Source organism: Silurus aristotelis (genome assembly GCF_946808225.1).
Source record: "Silurus aristotelis genome assembly, chromosome: 16".
NCBI classification, from domain to species: Eukaryota; Metazoa; Chordata; class Actinopteri; order Siluriformes; family Siluridae; genus Silurus; species Silurus aristotelis.
Window position 1 is genome coordinate 12,515,547 of NC_139589.1, and position 18,220 is coordinate 12,533,766.

At 34.5% G+C, this 18,220-nt stretch overlaps 1 protein-coding gene across 4 annotated transcripts in view; it reads left to right on the forward strand.

The window, feature by feature from the left end:
• Positions 1 to 18,220, forward strand: part of LOC310739340 (5-hydroxytryptamine receptor 4) — a 45,539-nt gene that overhangs the window by 27,040 nt on the left and 279 nt on the right. For 3 of the 4 annotated variants that reach the window (XM_083565244.1, XM_083565247.1, XM_083565246.1), the window contains exon 7: positions 16,141 to 16,221. The exons of the other annotated variant lie outside the window; for it this stretch is intronic. In XM_083565244.1, the coding sequence (XP_083421370.1) occupies positions 16,141 to 16,221 (81 nt within the window). The remainder of the gene's footprint in view (positions 1 to 16,140; positions 16,222 to 18,220) is intronic. 4 annotated transcript variants of the gene reach the window in all.

The window sequence follows — 18,220 nt, forward strand, 5'->3', positions numbered from 1 at the left end:
AATCAAAATTTTAAGTTCTTTTTGGAAAACTGGGTCGCCATGTCTTTCCGACTAAAGAGGATAAGGACAACCCGAGTTGTTATCAGCGCTCAGTTCAGAAGCCTGCATCTCTGATGGTATAGGGTTGGATGAGTGCGTGTGGCATGGGCAGCTTACACATCTGGAAAGGCACAAATCAATGCTGAAAAATATATCCAAGTTCTAGAACCACGTATGTTCCCATCCAGACGTCATCTCTTTCAGGGAAGACCTTGCATTTTCCAACATGACAGTGCCATGGCTGCGTAGAAGAAGGATCCGGGTAGTGAAATGGCCAGCCTGCAGGCCAGATCTTTCACTCATAGTAAACATTTGGCGCATCATAAAGAGGAAGATGCGACAAAGAAGACCTAAGACAGTTGAGCAACCAGAAGCCTGTATTAGACAAGAAGGGGACAACATTCCCATTCCTAAACTTGAGCAACTTGTCTCCCCAGTCCCCAGACGTTTGCAGACAGTTCTTTATAAAAAGAAGAGTGGATGCCACAAAGTGGTAAACATGGCCTTGTCCCAACTTTTTTGAGACGTGTTGATGCCATGAAATTTAAAATCAACTTATTTTTCCTTTAAAATGATGCATTTTTCTCAGTTCAAACATTTGATATGTCATCTATGTTGTATTCTGAATAAAATACTAAAGTTCTAAACTTCCACATTATTGCATTCTGTTTTTATTCACAATTGGTACAGTGTCCTATCTTTTTTGAAATCAGGTTTTTATAAAACCAAACTAGACAATCGTACCCACATATGGGTGTTATAGTTCATTGTCCACAAGAAGTTTCCTGTATGTAGTTTACTGTAACTTAGAAACAAAAAATTCTTTAGGACAGAGTATTTTACATTTTAAGGTAACGTGGCAATAAAAAAAATAAATAAATAAATAAAAAAAAAAAAAAAAAAAAAGACTTAGAGCAAGTGTTTATCGTTGCTAATTTAACAGTAAAATATTATTGTAACTTCTTGATAAAATTAAAAAAAGTATTTTAGAAAATTGCTGTAGTATAAGAGAAATACACTTCAGGATATGCTCTTGCAGATACTTTTTTTTTTTTTTTTTTCCTGGTAATTGTAACTCAGTTTCACTTATTATCTTCCAGGAATAGCACACGCCACTGTGTTCTCCTAACATGTGGTGTGGTGCATTTTCATACCGTAACTCCTCAGCTTAGATAAATACAAGTAAATAAGTTACGCAGAGCAGGTAGGTCTGCGCATAACACTCATCAACTTCATGTATGGCACCTGAAACAGGGCACAGCGCTAAAGTGTTTTATGACACTGTTTGAGATTAGGGATGTTGTTGTTACGGCTCGTCATAAAGATGTCCTCATGCGTTTCGTCTGGTTAATGGTTCACCCGTGGGAGGGTCGTGATTATCACACTGCACACTTGCTTGGCAGCTGCACAGTCTTAAACATGGATGCTGAACAGGATGTGACCTCAAGCTTTCTTTTTATATACAAAACACACACACACACAAACACACACATACACACACACACACACACACACACACACACACACACACACACACACACACACACACACACACACACATACTGTATATGTATGTGTGTATATATATATATATATATATATATATATATATATATATATATATATATATATATATATATAATGTGGCAAATGCAATACTGCAATAAACGGGGGGAGATTCGAACTCTATTCTATTTATTATTTATATTCTTATTTATTATTTTATATATTATTTAAACAAGTGACTTGAAAACCGAGATACGTACCAAGCAGTGAATTTTGTGTATCGTGACACCCCCTGTATGTGTGTGTGTGTGTGTGTGTGTGTGTGTGTGTGTATATATATATATATATATATATATATATATATATATATATATATATATATATATATATATATAATTATTTGGTACCTGGGCCTGACTTAATACCCGACTTAATTCACCTCTTAATACACCACTATCACGTCGCAATTATAGACCATATAATACTATACAAAAACTCAAGATAACAACACGTAGCATTACAAAGACAGAGGCATTTCGCATATGGAGGGTGAATACCATTTTACTAAAGCAAGAAACACAGTTAAGACAACTCCAAACTTCTACACTACCACCACAACTGTGCCACCTACATCATCTGGAGCATTTCAGAATCAATATTTGTCTAATAACATGACAAAAACATTTTTTTTTTTTTATAAAATACAACCTACTCACCAGAGATGCATAATTTGCATCGCTCCTCAGAGGCTGTAAGCCAATGGTACCACTCGTATTCACTGGTCTGAAAGTGGTAAACAAACCCTTTCTCAGCTGAGACAAGCTAGCTAGCTTCAGGGTTGGCCGACCTCTCCTTACATTGTCTAGCTTTTCTGGAAAATGTAATTTTAAGTATGTCTGGAAACGAAACAATTTCTCTTCCTTCATAGGCATAAAAAAGTCTAACTCAGATGTATTAATGTGTGCAGCACGCTACACACGTGTATTGCCAGTCAAACTTGTCTGTAACAGTTTCCCATTGACCAGAGGACGGAAAAATACTAGCTGGCCCCGTGAGGCAAATTTTTAATCTGATTGGTTAAAGAAACAGACTCATTGATAATATTCTCTAAGGTAAAAAGGCCAGCAGTACTGACTTTGAAAGCCCTGGGCAGATTAGATTGACTTGGCAGCACATAGAGGCTGAGATCTGATTGGACAAAAAATCTAACATCCACATACACGTACTGGAAGAAGTGCAGCCAAGAGAAACGCTACGAAATAAAGAAAATAAACTGATACATAAATTAATACAATTTCATAGAACAAATATAAGAATTGATGTTGTAAATGTAGGTCAGTGCTTCTGATAATGTTTGGGCCAGCAGGGGATTTTTCTTTTAAACAAATTCACTCATGCTGGGTTGTTTCTTTCTGTAAAAAAACATTTCACTATGCGAGGTGAAGCAATTTGTATAAATCAATATTTTTATTGATTTTAATGATAATTACAGATGGCAAGTTGACAACAATGCTTGTCAACCAAGTTGATAACTGTTGTTGTAGACAAATGTTACAAAAAGAGAATGGAATGGAGAAGCGCAGCAAGCTAACACTCTTAATTAAACAGAGGGAAAGATTATATTGCTGTACAAATGCATAAACATTTGCTGAAAAATGCAACAGTGACTAAAGATTTTTTCATTTACTGCTGTTGTTATTTGCTGCTTTTAGATTTAGTGTTTTTTTTTTGCACAGTTTTAATTTAATCCATCACTACGTTGTGAGCAAATTGATTGCGCAATCTGATGCTTGTGCGTCACGCCAGAACAGATCTAGTGAAGTCAAGAAGCTTTTACTGTCATTTCAACCATTTATAGCTGAAGCAGTACACAGTAAAATGAGACAATGTTTCTCCAGAACCCTGGTGCTACATAAAACAACATAGAGCAACATCACACAACATAGAGCTACATAACAGAACACAGAGATAAGGACTAAAGTAAAGTAGTTGTCCTAGCTACATAAAGGGCATCATATACAACCTAGTGCAAACTGTGCAGACAAAAGACACAAGACAGTGTAGGACAGATACACAAAACACAAAGTAGTGCCATCAGACACAAAATATTGCAGCCAGATTTAGTGTGACTTTCCTGAAGTTAGCAAACAAACAGTTTACACAATAGCACTTCAATAAACTATAACATTTTAATATGATGGTTTCATCCTCATACTATCTCTGGGAGTTTTTCCTTTCCACAGTCACCACCGGCAGAGACAAACTTACACTTTTAAAAAACATCTTATTTATTTTTTTCACCAAATAATCGGTGTAAAGCTGCTTTGAGACAATGTTCATTGTTAAAATCATTGTTAAAATCAAATAAAAATTAATTGAATAGAATTGAACGATGAGCTTATACAGTTTTTGCTCACCGTGCTGATGTTTTACCTTCATCCGTGACACCAGTGTGTTTTCTTTTCATGTGCTTGTGCAACACTAAGGTACTTCCATGCAACACAAGCTCAGCTTTACATAACTTGCAGGGTAAAGTCTTCTTTGTTGCGTTTAATTAAAATTCCATTCTCAGATGATTGTGACACACACTTGTTCCTGCTGCCAGCTGACCTGTACTTTCTGCCATACAAACACACACACACTTCTTTGTTTTAATTTTCTGGTGTCACTGCGATTAGCTATTTATGTTACATGTTTCAGGTGTTCTTGGCCTTTTCTACTTTTTGGTTTTGTTTTGTTTTCTCGTTCTTGTTCATATTATATCCTTATATTGTTGTTTGCGAATTGCCTGACCTTAGCCTGGATTAGGATTTTAAATCTGCTTGCTGTTTTGGATTTGTTTGCCTGTATTATAATTAACGTTTTTACCCTGCACTTGCATCTGCTTCGTGCATTCATTACATGAAACAGTGTAATTTAATCAAAAGCTGAGCTGTTTGTTAGCGTTTATTTATTTATCTGTTAAACTTGAAGTGCTGTTTGATGTTGCTTTAATTAATTAAATAAAACAGTCATTTTGTTTGTATGCCCAAACAGTGCATACATGTTTTCTGTGACCTTTATGATTAGGGTTTGTGCTTACATTTTTGTAACGTGCAATGTGCGATGTGTACAAACTTACAATGTGTCTAGTTTTGTACAAAACTAAAGTGATTTTTTTTATAATAAGATAAGAAATGAAATAAGATGAATTTATTTCAGTACTGTGTTTGTTGCTTTGCACTTTTACATTGAAGTGGGTTTAAACAGGAGCTCAGGGTTGATGCATCCTGTCAATTTTATAGCACACTTTTACGAGCCTTCACTGCAGCTTGATGCAGTTAGTTCTCAGATTCAGCCCAGTCTCGGCTGTTTTAGCAACCTTTAATAGAAACATTGTTCTACACAAGTAAGAACTGTAGGCAGTGCCAGTTATTTGAAAAAACACTAAACTGCATAGCACATTTCAGCATTCAGATATGAATGGCATTATAAAGATATGGTCTCTCTGTAAACTGTTTAATGCATGGCTTGTAGACTAATATATTCCGGAATGATAGATCCTCATGCAGTATCGTGCGATTTCTGGTTTCTTGTTCTCCTTAAAACATCATAAAAGTACTTTATGTCACCAGTAAATCACAAGAAGATATTTTCCAAATAAAAATCCTTTTCATGGTTGAAAAAAGGGCTGTGCGTGAGCATGGATTTATGATTTGACCAGCTTTGTTTTCTTTTCTCACCATCAGTCAGCTGGTTTGAATATTCACCTTTTATGGGTTAGTGATGTTAGTGTGAATTTATTTCATGTATCCAATATGGTGATGTAAGAATTATATGTAGTACCTCGACCTGGAGTCAATACTACTCTTCTTATTTTTTGGATTAAAAAAAAAGTCTTGGTGCAATGGGTGTTATATGTGTCCTAAGCAACTAAGATTGTTGTGGGTGGAAGGTGGGCATTTGTGTGAAAGTAACAGCATGCTATTACGACTCTTTCTGTCTCAGATAGGCTGGAATGATAGATAATAGTTCAGACCTAATAGCTGTGATGTGAAAATAAACATGTAAGTGAGCCTGTGGTGTCCATGACATACCACTCTGGGTAGAACACCAAAATGATCCTGTGGTCATATGAGCCTGGTGTTTTCTATCACTATCAATACAGCTCTACAAAGCATGAAGATATAATTGCATAAAAACGTTATGTCGTCAAATTATCAAGCTTTATTGCTGTTCTGTTTTGTCTATGAAGCCTGACTTCAGGGAAACCAGATGAAAGCAATATCGCTAATCTCAGCTAGAAACAAATGTTTGAAAGGTATCCTTTGAAATCCATGGCTAAAGTTATTGTTTCCATTTTTGGCCAGAACTAGGACAGATCTAATCTCTGGAGCAATACATATCCTGCCTTTACCAGGTTAATGCTATGTCAAGTAAATTCCACTCATAATAATAATTTATAGCGTTTCTGAGTAAAAATGTAATTTGTGGTTGTTTTGACAGCACGTGTTTAGCACCTTCAGGGGGAAAAACACTCAGTTGTCTTAAATCACACAGAAACTTTACATGTCCTATTTAATTCCTGTCTTTTTTTTGTTCTTGTTTTATTTTTTTTAGCTTGTCTATTTATTCAAACTGGCAGTATTATGGAAACTGTCGTAAAAACACAGACCGAAACGGATTGTTCCATTCAAACATTTCAAGCCTTGTCTGCACAGTGTAATTTCAGTTATATTTAGAAATCACTTTTAACAAAAGATAATTTCAAACAGCAGCTTTGAAAAAATATAGATACAAAATTTTAATCATTTTTTGGAAAGTTTCTAATAAGCAAGCCAAAGGCAATGAAAAACTCCTTTTGCATTTAACCTTGTTTTCTGAATGACAGCAGACGATTATAATTAATAAATATTTCCCCGTTTAGAGTGAAAAAGAGACAATTTTATTAACTGGAACTTGAGTGTGAGCATCATTAAAGTTTTAAATTTAAGTCTATTATATTGTATGATGACTTGAGCGTAAACTGTTCACACAGATTATTAGGTTTGCTCCTGTAATGGTTTTAGAAGATAAGGCTGGACATAAGTTTACAAGCCACTCTACCATTAACAAACCTAAGTGAATGTGTGACCTTACCTAATAGAAAAGCATATTAGCCTTTGTAGCATTCATTCGTCAGAGTACCAACAAAGAGCCTGCACCTTTTGACACAACAAGTTTGCTGAAGCAATAATAATAATAATAATAATAATAATAATAATAATTATTATTATTATTATTAATATTATTAATATTATTAATAATAATAATAAGGTTCCCTGGTGGTCTAGTGGTTAGGATGCCGCACTCTCACCGCTGCAGCCTGGGTTCGATCCCTGGTCAGGGAACCAACCCCAGCCACTTTCAGTGCTGGTCCCAAGCCCGGATAAATTGGGGGGGGTGCGTTAGGAAGGGCATCCAGCATTAAAACATGTGCCAAGTGAAACGTGTGGAGGATCATCCGCTGTGGCGACCCCTGTGTTTTTTATCTTTTGCAATTATTAAAGGACTCTTTATTTTGGACTAACTGATCTAATTGTTCATTTACATCTAACTTAGAGGTAAAAAAAAAATTTAAGCATGTACTAGTTATATATATATATATATATATATATATATATATATATATATATATATATATATATATATATATATATATATATATATATATATATATATATTGACAGCTAACTTAAATGCATGATGTAGCCCAGCCTTGTGCAGGTCTACAAATTTGTCCCTGTGGTCCTCTGACAGATCTTTGGTCTTGCCCATGGTGGTGGAGATGTTTAAATGGAAGAGGTTGATTCTGTGACAGGTGTTTTTATACACATAACAAGTTGATATTAGGAGTACTTTCCTAAAGGGACATGACTAATTTGGGTGTGTGGAATTTAGAATTTTTTCTTCTGGATTTCTTTTGGATATTCTGTCTCTCTCTGTTAAAATAAACCATAAAAATAATACAATAATACCAATAATACCATAAAAATTCTAGACTGTTGATTTCTTTGTAAGGGGGTAAATTTACAAACCAGAGGATCAAATATTTATTTCCCCCACTGCAGCCTATATATTTATTTATTTGTTGTACATGCTGTACATATATTTACATATTTATCTCCACTAGATAGATGGATAGATTTATCTATCTATCCATCTATCTATTAAATCTAAATTATGATGGCTAGATGACTGCATCTCTTGTGGGCTGTTCCCGGTCTGCAGTGGTCAGTATCTATTAAAAGTGGACCAAGGAAGGATCAGTGGTAAACTAGCGACAGGGTCATGGGGGGCCAAGGCTCACTAATGCACTTGGGGGGTGAAGGCTGGCCGGTGTGGTCTGATCCAACAGACGAGCAACTGTAGCTCAAATTATGAAGATGTTAATGATCGACCAGTCAGGACTGTTTTGGCAGCAAAATGGGGACAACACAATATTAGGCTATTGGTCATAATGTTATGACTAATTAGTGTAAAACCTTTTTATTCCTGAAATGTATTCTAAAAAAGTAAGTGAGCTAACCATATAATACAAGTAACTAGTCAAATTTGGAAACTATTTAAATTCTAATATTTAATGGCTATAATTTCCACTTTGTACAATAAAAGGAAAAAAATAAAACATGGACACACATTGAGAACAGCTGCTTGAGTATAATGAGTGTAAAACATTCAAATCGATGTCCTAGACAGGGGTGCTTTGTAATCTGTGTCCATCTATCTGTCAGTTATAACATCACAGTCTTCATAGTGTCTAGATGCATATAGATGTAAAAGAACAACACTGCCAAAATTTTCACATATGATTACTAAAATATTTTGGCAAAACTGAGAAACTAAAAAGCATGCCAACATTTCTATTTGCTATTTTGTCACTACACTGACAATAACTTATTTTGATGCCCTTATCTGTACAACATTTGCATAGCATGCACCACAAAATGAGCAAGAAACGTGGGAACTTCTGTACTGAAATGAATCTCATATCCTCAGGGATTGGCTTTTATTTACCAAAGATGTTCGAGATGTTTTTACACGTTCAAACTATTTGGCCCAGGTCTGATTTGATCGGCATATCAAAAATGAGATTTGCAAAGATTTGTTTTCGCTTGATACATGAGGCCCTGCTTGTTTTTTGACCACCCATATTCTGAGGTTCTTCTTCAGCTGTGGACACCCCCAAGTCTAGTCCTGGTGAAATGGCAAATACAAGCCCTGAGGCTCATATACAGTCCATATTAAAGACCTTATATAGCCAATGACGTCATTCTGTACATAGCGACGTGTGCTTTCTTTCTTGCTATGGTGTGAAATAAATATTTGTCTAGGGGGCTGTAAACATTCTTGCAAACATTGAAAAGGAGTATGAAGTAATGCATACATGTTCTCCTGCAACATCCAAGTCACGTGAATTTGTGAAATTGTTTCATGACCATAACATTTTTTAAGAGAGCAAGTGACGTTCACTTTTGCATGCTAGTCAAATATTATTATCTATATAAGCTAGCTAGCATTTATATCTATTCATATCAAATAGCAGCCTATAATTATTAAGTAAACCTCAAGGTTTACTTAATAAAGGTCAAAGACATTAGCAACAGAATAAAATTTTCCATTAATAGACAATTCATAAGATCTCTATAATTCAGTTGCTGAATTTGTAAATTATTTTTTTTCTGGTTGCTTGCTCAGTTTTTAGTTGCAATTGTTTTAATGTTTCCTTTAGTTTTATCCTCTGTCTGTCTGTTTACACATCGACCCACAATGGAATACTGAGTTTTATTAATGGCTGCTTTCACATTTTGTATATTTTTTTTCCCTCATAAAAAGTGCTTGCTGGAGCACAGAAGAGCACCATGCTAAAATGAATCGTATTTATCTTTATACTCTAGACTTACATCACTACACAGAGAAACACTTCTGTCTAGAAAATATGTAAATAAATGAGACATTGGAGATAGTGGGCTTTATTCAGTTGCTGGATCAAGGAGTTCAGTAAAAACAGTGGCTTTACAATTAACAGTATTGTGAAGCCAACATTGTATCCACACTGAATATTATCAATTCAGCTATAATTCAATTTATTGATAGCATTGATTTTTCAGAAATGAGCACCTGGGCTCTAAGAAGTCCTCTGTATAATCTGTTGTGTAATCAGTTGAATTCCCAGGAAAAAAAACTCATCAGGTTTATCTGTTTTTTTGTGCTCTGCAGAGTGTGTGCCCTTTACATTGTGCTATATAGAGCCATCTCATCATAGAACAGAACAATATGAAGGTCAGTGTGGAGCGTGCCAACCTGAACAGTCATTATATTCATGCATGAGTGCCTTATTAGAGGTGGTAGAGACTGGTTCTTACTGGCTGTTCCTCTTTACAGGCATATACCCTTTACAGGCAAGTTCCCTACCCTTTTAGTCTGAGTGCTGGTGTTAATGCTGGCTATGATAGAAAGGTGCCAAAACACACAATGCTTTGAAGCTTGCTGCATAAGGGGCTAATCCATGTCCACTGTCAAAAGTGTTTACAGTGGACACATGAGCAAAAATAATGGACCATGAAGCACTAAAATGAATGTACCATTTTAATTGTATTAAACCTTGTCTATTTTCCATGTGATTATTTATAATCGATAAAGTAATATTTTTATTTCCCTCACAAAGATGTTATTGGGCATTCTTTGAGCATCACCATAAATACACAGCAGCTGTGTTGAAGTGAAAAACACATGTTGTTTACCATGAAAATGACCTATAGGGCAGATGAATGGTGTCGTTTGTGTCAGTTATATACAAACTAAAGGGGCCAACACACACTAACTGCGGCTCTTAAGCTTAATGGCTTTAAAAGCATGGGGATGTACTTATGTTGGCAGCTGGTTAATTCTGTATCTCTGTCGTTGAGTTGTACCTGTGGGGAGGCTAATTGATCCGAGGCCACTCAGTAGTGAAGGATGTGGACTTAGTAGTGCATTGAAGTTCTGCTCTAAAGCGATTACGTGTCTCCAGCTTCTTAAGATGGGTTTTTTTTTTAGACGATATAGCATATGGTAGACTGTTTTAATTTCAATCGACATCCTATTTGGCTCAAGTGTAGAGATAAATATACTTTACTACATTTATTATTTAAGCCCAAATTAGATCATAGCCTTTTTGAACTTTTACCAGGTATTTATGTGCTTTTATAGTATTAATGCTATAGATTTTTCCCCATTACACAAATAACAAAAAAAAAAAAAAAAAACATACAACCAACATAGAAGATACATAGACACTCGCAAAAGAGGACAAGCATAAAAGAGGAAACAGCAACACTTTCATGATTTGATATCGGTATAAAATTATACATTCAATTGCAGTGTTTAAGGAAAATTCACTTTTGTGATTTGAAATAGGAGAAGCTGAAAGACCCGTTTGATGTTAGCATACCTTCTGTCATGAGGTGTTTATATAGTAATACAAACTATACAGATTTATACAGCAACTCACATGGAATAACACAGTGAATAATCTACATAATCTAAAACTAATATGTAATAAATGGCAATTCTTTTCATTTCTAAAAACTGCTGTGTATTATTATTATTATAATTAGAATTCTTTTCAAAGCGGAGTGTCCGTGTTTATATATTACCTAGTGAGCTTAGCTAGATTCTGTCACATACAAAGCACAGTCACTAGCCTGCACCTATACATGTCATCAACTAATTGTTTTTGAGTTGGAACAAAAAATATTTTTTTATTGTGATTCCCTTCATATTAGGTTTGTACTGTGGTATGGTTTTTTTCATTGAACATATAATTAAAGCACAAATTATTTAAACCATGCACTGTATATCAGTGTGCACTGTTGTTTATATTATCTATGGATGTGTCCGTTCAGGACCTGCCTTTCGGTAAATGCATCTCAAAACACAGAGCGCCGTGAGAATCTGTTTGGACATATGGGGAGTATTACTGAACATGATGAACATAATGTACCTCATAAAAGAGCAAACAAAGCCATGCTGGATCACTGATCTTATCTGACAAAGTCTTATTATAGTAAAGGTTCATGTGAACGGCCCGAAATGCTTTCCTGAAATACTCACTGACCTGAGGGCAACTTCAAAATTTTTCATTCCTACGTGACAGCTTAAGTACTAATCTATAACCTCTACAATTTCCCACTGCTCTTTGTGGTACTATTTACAATTTGTATTGATATTTAAAATATACTATTAATATAGAATGATTTCTATGTTACAGAATGTACCTCCTGCAGTGACTGTTCAATTACGAGCCAACAGCCCTCTCGTTTGTCATTAAAGATTTGTTCTGTTCAGAAGGATAAGCTGTGTTCTTCAAGAAACAGCCAGTCAAAAGTTTTATTTGATTAATTTTAGTTATGTCTAACAGGTGTTGGGAATCCAGTGGACAAAGTTTTGCATGCCGTTTGGTCTCCAGTTATAAATTCATTCTGCTTAGAGCTTAGAGCTGTTTTATAAAAACTATGATTCATATTCGTTGGCGCTTTAGAAGTTATCATACGGGATTAATTACAGTTTTATATAAGACAGCAAAAACATTTAAATTTGAGTTCTGAACAGTTCCGCAACCTGCAATTTTAAGTCAGGAAAAGTTTTCCTTGGAAACTATTCAAACTCTTTTTTTTTCATCATTTAATCATTTTGGAGAGGAAAAGAATGTTGATACAGACCTCACATATTTTACTTTGGCAAGAAAATAAACTTCTAAAAGGCCTCTTGGATAGTATACATGCTGTGAACCAAGTGAGCCTGTCATATTGCTATGTGTTTGCTCTGGGTGTTACAGTGACAGTTTGAAGCAGACGTTTGAGGCAAATGCAGATGGACAGTCCAGGAATGGGTGAGGTGTGGGATAAAGAGAGGAGCAGGAAACTTACAGATGATAAATGTTTGACATCATTTATTGGCTTCCGTAGTAGACAGGCTGAAAATCACCTCTATGATTTTCAATACTTTCAACCTTCAATCTGAAAGAAAGCACAGAAGAAAGAAAGACCCCTGTTTTCATATACTAGAAATGTTTAGTTAATTGTTTTATGTAAAAATTAAAGGAGGGCTAAATGGGCATTTTTTTCCTAATCATACTGCTTTGTCTAATGACTTGTGATACTTTTCTGCCCATATTCTGGTCATACCTGATTGACGATGTTTATATTATCAGGTTCTTTCTGTTATTTAGCGTATCCAACCATGTTCCAGACTAAGGAATACCATTTAAGTCCACCATAAAGTTTTTACTACACTGGAACTCCAAAGCTAAGCATCAGATATTAACTACTGCCGGGGGAAATGAAAAATATGCAGGTCATTTCCTGTCTAAATACAAATCTCAGTTTTATGAAGTTTGTAAAATTTGTAACAACTCTCCATTTATAGAATTACACACGCCATCATTTACACTAGTAAGATATTTTAGTCAAAACCTTTGAGCAAGAATTGTAATCATGTGCTTTGATAGTACATCTGTATTTTTTTGAATAAAAGTTACAATCACAGTTGCATTTATTACTGATTTAGAAATCTAATTATAGATTTGCAATTTATTTGTATATGATTCCATTTAACAAGAAAATAACTTGGGGGCAAAGCAATGATGCAAAGATTGCAGTCAGATGGAGTTGGGAAATTGAGGTGCTATGTGAAAGTCAATTTCATTTTGTGAAAAAAAATACAAAGGTCTGTGTGTAATAACCTACATTATACATCAATCAACCATAGCATTAAAACTACCTGCCTAATATTGTGCAGTCTGCCTTGTGCCACCCAAAAACAAATCTGACCTGTTGAGGCATGGACTTCACAAGACCTCTGAAGGTGTATTGTAATATCAGACACCAAGAATAGCAGCAGATCCTTTTAATCCTGTAAATTGTGATGTGGGGCCTCTATGGTTGGTTTGTTCAGCATGATTGGATTAAGAATTTGGTGGCAAACTGAACTCTTTATCATGTTTCCTACAGCATTCCTGAACATTGTGGAACATAATTTAACTTTACCTATAAATCAAACAAAAAACAATAAAAAAGGGTTTTCTTCAATTTTTGTAAAAAATGGAAGCTAGAAACTGAAAAAATCTTTTTACCACAAACCTAGGTTTGGTATTTTTGTAAAAAATGGACCACAAACCTAGGTCCTAGGTCCATTTAGTCTGTCAATCAAGTCAGTCAGTTGGATTTTTTCTTTACTGAATTCTTTAAGTTGCATGAAACTAACAGAATGTTCTTGTTCCAGCTCATGCATAGGAATGAAGTGATCATCAGTTCCTTTGTTGCTGGATAGTGTGAGCAGTGGCTTATATTCCATGGTATAAAACACAAAGTATTATAGTCTCCTTTATGGCTACTTCATCTGTACTTCATCCAACTTCATCTGTATTTAATTCAAGAAAAGGGAGTTTCCTCTCCAAAATAATTTCTGTCTATTTAGCTTTCCTTAACATGTTGGATAAATCTGAAGACGCCCATCTCAAAATCAAAGGTGTTTCCGCTTACTGGATGAAATCAGTTGTCCCATAATTCTGCTTCCTGAATGATGGAAAGAACCACCACCTTGAGAAACATTTATATGTGATTTATACTTTATATTGTAGCAGTGATGCATTTTCTACACGAATTTGTGAACCTTGATAAAATATTTTATTAAGTTCATTTTATAAAAATGCAGGACTATGAATATGAATATGATGTTATATGGATATCATGATGCACTGTTACAATACACCTTTCAGAGGTCATACTATATATTTGTATCTTTTAATTGCTATTTAATCACCTTTACACATTTTAGCAGCAGCTGACAAGTTTTTTATTATTTTGAAGATTCAGACTTAAAAACATTAACAGTATCATTAAAATGCAGTTTTTAAAAGATATATTTTTTTACACTAGTATTTATTTCCAGCTTGTTAGCAACCGTATATGGTGTATATAGTGATACAATCAATGATACTATATATTGTGATGATACTGTACAGTGTATGAATGGCTTCATACTGTATATTGTTTTATGGCATATCATTCAGTTCTGCTGGAAGGAAGTGAAGTGTATATTCAGAGAACTGTTCTTTAAGCTCTCCGTCATGAAGCTTTTTATTTCCTTCACAAGGATAAACCGTGTTTAATGCTTTTGGATCTGACTTATGTATTATCTTGGAATGATCTGTCATTTATCGTTGCAGGTTATATTACACATAAAATGCACTGTAATGAATTTCTCCTCCATAAAATATAATGAATGAGCTTGTTTAGAAGGATCCTTGCTGGTTCTGTTCTTATTTTCCTAGACTGTTCCTGCTTTCAAGTAACTAATGTCAAGTAACTGTTCCTGCTTTAAAGCAACCTTTATTTTTTCTGTCAGTCAAACTGAGGAACTGTGTAATTTAAAAATTTTTACCTAAAGTATACACTAAGAATGTACAGAATATATGAAGCATCTCAGCAGCATCACTACATTTTAGTTTTGAAAAAAGCTTAAGCTTGTTTTCCTTCCTTTTCCTTTGTGTCAGAAAAGTTTCAGCCAATATAAAAAAAATCTAAATTCATTTTAATTTAAATGTCACATTTTAGGCCCCCATGGGTAAAAAGACCCCATGTTGAGGTACCTGAGATATTAAATAAAGTTGGCCCAGGCAAACAGTAAACATTCTGAGGAATGAGGGAAAGTCTTTATTTTAACTTTTAAAGATTACTGGGCATGTGGACTGATCATGCTTATTCGTACACTTAACCCTAAAGGACGATTTATACCTGAAATATTTGTGATGCGTTTGGCTATTTTTTTATTTTATTTTTGTCATTAGTTGGAGCTATATTTTTGTTATAACTGTGAGAAATCAGTGGGTGTGTGCCCCTGACATTTGGCATTTAATTGGAGAAAAAAAATAATCAAACATAAAAGATGAGTCAGGTCAAAGGAACAAGCTTTTTTTTCTCACCACTTCTCATGTGATATTCAATGTCAAATTTAATGAAATATCCAGTGTAGAATATTTGGCACATTGGTGTGAACAGTCCCAGAATGCACTATTCCTAATATATGCAGTATGACTCAGTTTAGATGAGAGATTAAAGTTGGTTAGTAAGCAATTTACTAGATACCTTTATACAAAACTTCAATTACACAAATATTATTAGCACTTGTAAATTTTTTATAGAATATTCACATGAATTCGAACATTTATTTGTATTTTGTATGTCTTCGTTTTTGCTTTAATGACAGTTTGCACCCGAGTTGGAATGGACTCAAGACATTTGCATGTTCTTAAATGAAAAGGAAGAATGAGACTTTTTCTCATATGTGACTAATTATTTTACATTTGAAGACGCACCAACAACTACTACATATTTAATATTTCTAGCATTTCTATTCTTTGTTTGAATAATTTAAAAAAGAAAAAACTTTTACCAATTATACATTAAAGGAATTACAATGGAATTTGGTATCAGACTTTTGCACCCCACTATATGTAAAGCCCAGTTCTTGGTCAGAATAAACATTGATGGTAAAATAATTAAGCTTTCCGTTTATATTTCATGTACTCATCAGGAGCACTTATATCGAGGTGCCATCTCCAGTTCTGCCGGAGCTCCTGGCACACAGATTTAATGGGCAGGCCCATAATAATAGGTATTTCTCAATGATTCTGTGCATCTTGTTGCAAAATTGGTTGTCCATTTGTTTTTAATGTTTCAGGGAACCTTAGATGAAGATTTCTCAGTCACAGTGCAGTAGATTTTCATTCTTCAGCTTTGAACTTAACCATTAGTAACTGAGAAATCGCATTCCATCAAATGTTCCCCTTTGTTTATCCGTGTGCTGTCATGCCATGTGAAGTTTGAGAATGAAAGGAGTGGACTGTACATTTTTATAAGTGTAAAATTCTGTGGTGTGAATACAGTATCTATGCATGATTTCACTTTTTTTGTTTGTTTATTTGCAATAAGGTCTTGTCTGCAGATTGAAGACCAATACAATTTTAATATATTAGCCAAATAGCTAGCATAATCTAGTCAGATGAAGGCTAACAAATTTTTACTTACATTAATGAAAAATGTTAACATTATTGTTTAACCCTAACCAGCAAGCTGAGCTGACCTAACAGACAGAACTTCATGGAGAAATTTACTTTTCATTAGTTTTACTAATATTGCTAGCTATCTGACAATTCTTTACTTAAGTTATAGTTTAATCATAAAATGTAAAGCTTTCGCTAAAGAGCAAGCTAACATGAGCTAACCTGACAGGACACTTGAGTAGACATACAGTGCATCCGGAAACTATTCACAGTGCTTTCATTTTTCCACATTTTGCTGTGTTACAGCCTTATTCCAAAACTGATTAAATTGATTATTTTCCTCAAAGTTCTACAAACAATACCCCATAATGACAACATAAAAGAAATGTGTTTGAAATCTTTAAAAATGTATAAAAAAAAAAAAAAAATACAAAAAAAGGCTGTAAAAAGGCTGATTTTTACAGCCTTTGCTCGATACTTTGTTGAAGCACTTTGGGCACTAATTACAGCCTTAAGTCTTTTTGAGTATGATGCTACAAGCTTGGCACACCTATTTTTGGGCAGTTTCTCCATTCCTCTTTACAGAACCTCTCAAGCTCCATCAGGGTGGATGGGGAGAGTCGATTTCAGAGATGTTCATTTTCACATTAAGGATATTCACAGCTGTCCCGTAGCCACTCCTTTATCTTGGTTATTGTCCTGTTGGAAGATGAACCGTCACCCAGTGTAAGGTCCAGAGCACTCTAGAGCAGGTTTTCATCAAGGATGTCTTCAAGAATGTCTCTGAACATTGCTGCATTTATCTTTCTCTCGAAGTCTCCCAGTTCCCGCCCCTGAAAAATATCCCCACAGCATGATGCAACCTCCACCATGCTTCACTGTAGGGATGCTATGAATACTAAAGGCTATGTACGTGAAATTTTTTTTTTCCATTTTTATTTTTAGTAAATTTGCAAAGATTTCAAACAAACTTATTTCATGTTGTCATAATAGGGTATTGTTTGTAGATTTTTTAGGAAAATAATGAATTTAATAAATTTTTGAATAAGGCTGTAACATAAAACGTTGAAAAAGTGAAGCGCTGTGAATATTTTCTGGATGCAGTGTATTCAATCCTGCTTATGCGAGCAACCTGCCATTGATATTGACAGGGTTGCTGTGGCAATTTTTAAGTCATCATTTGTAAATGTCGTTTATTGCTAACATAGGCCAGCTGGATAACATGCGAATGTGAAAGGATTTCGGAGGAAATTCTTAAATGTTCATAATACAGTATATACTCTTCATGCTAGCTCGCTTATCACTATATGTTAACATTGTGGAATTTTCAAAGGAATTCCAGAGAAAAAGCTGTATTTCTAAATGTTTGTAATGCTTAGTACAATCAAACACATCATGGCCAATCAAACACATCATCTGATTTGATTTTTAAAATGAATTGTCATTTTTGTATATTTATATATTATATACCACTAATGTCACCACTATGAATATACAGTAGCTCAAAACCTTTCAGAAAAAAAAGGCTTAGAAATTCTGTTTTTAAATCCTGTGAGTTTAGCTCATGTTAGTTAACTGGCCTTTTCGAATGCATTATAAACCTATTTTTGA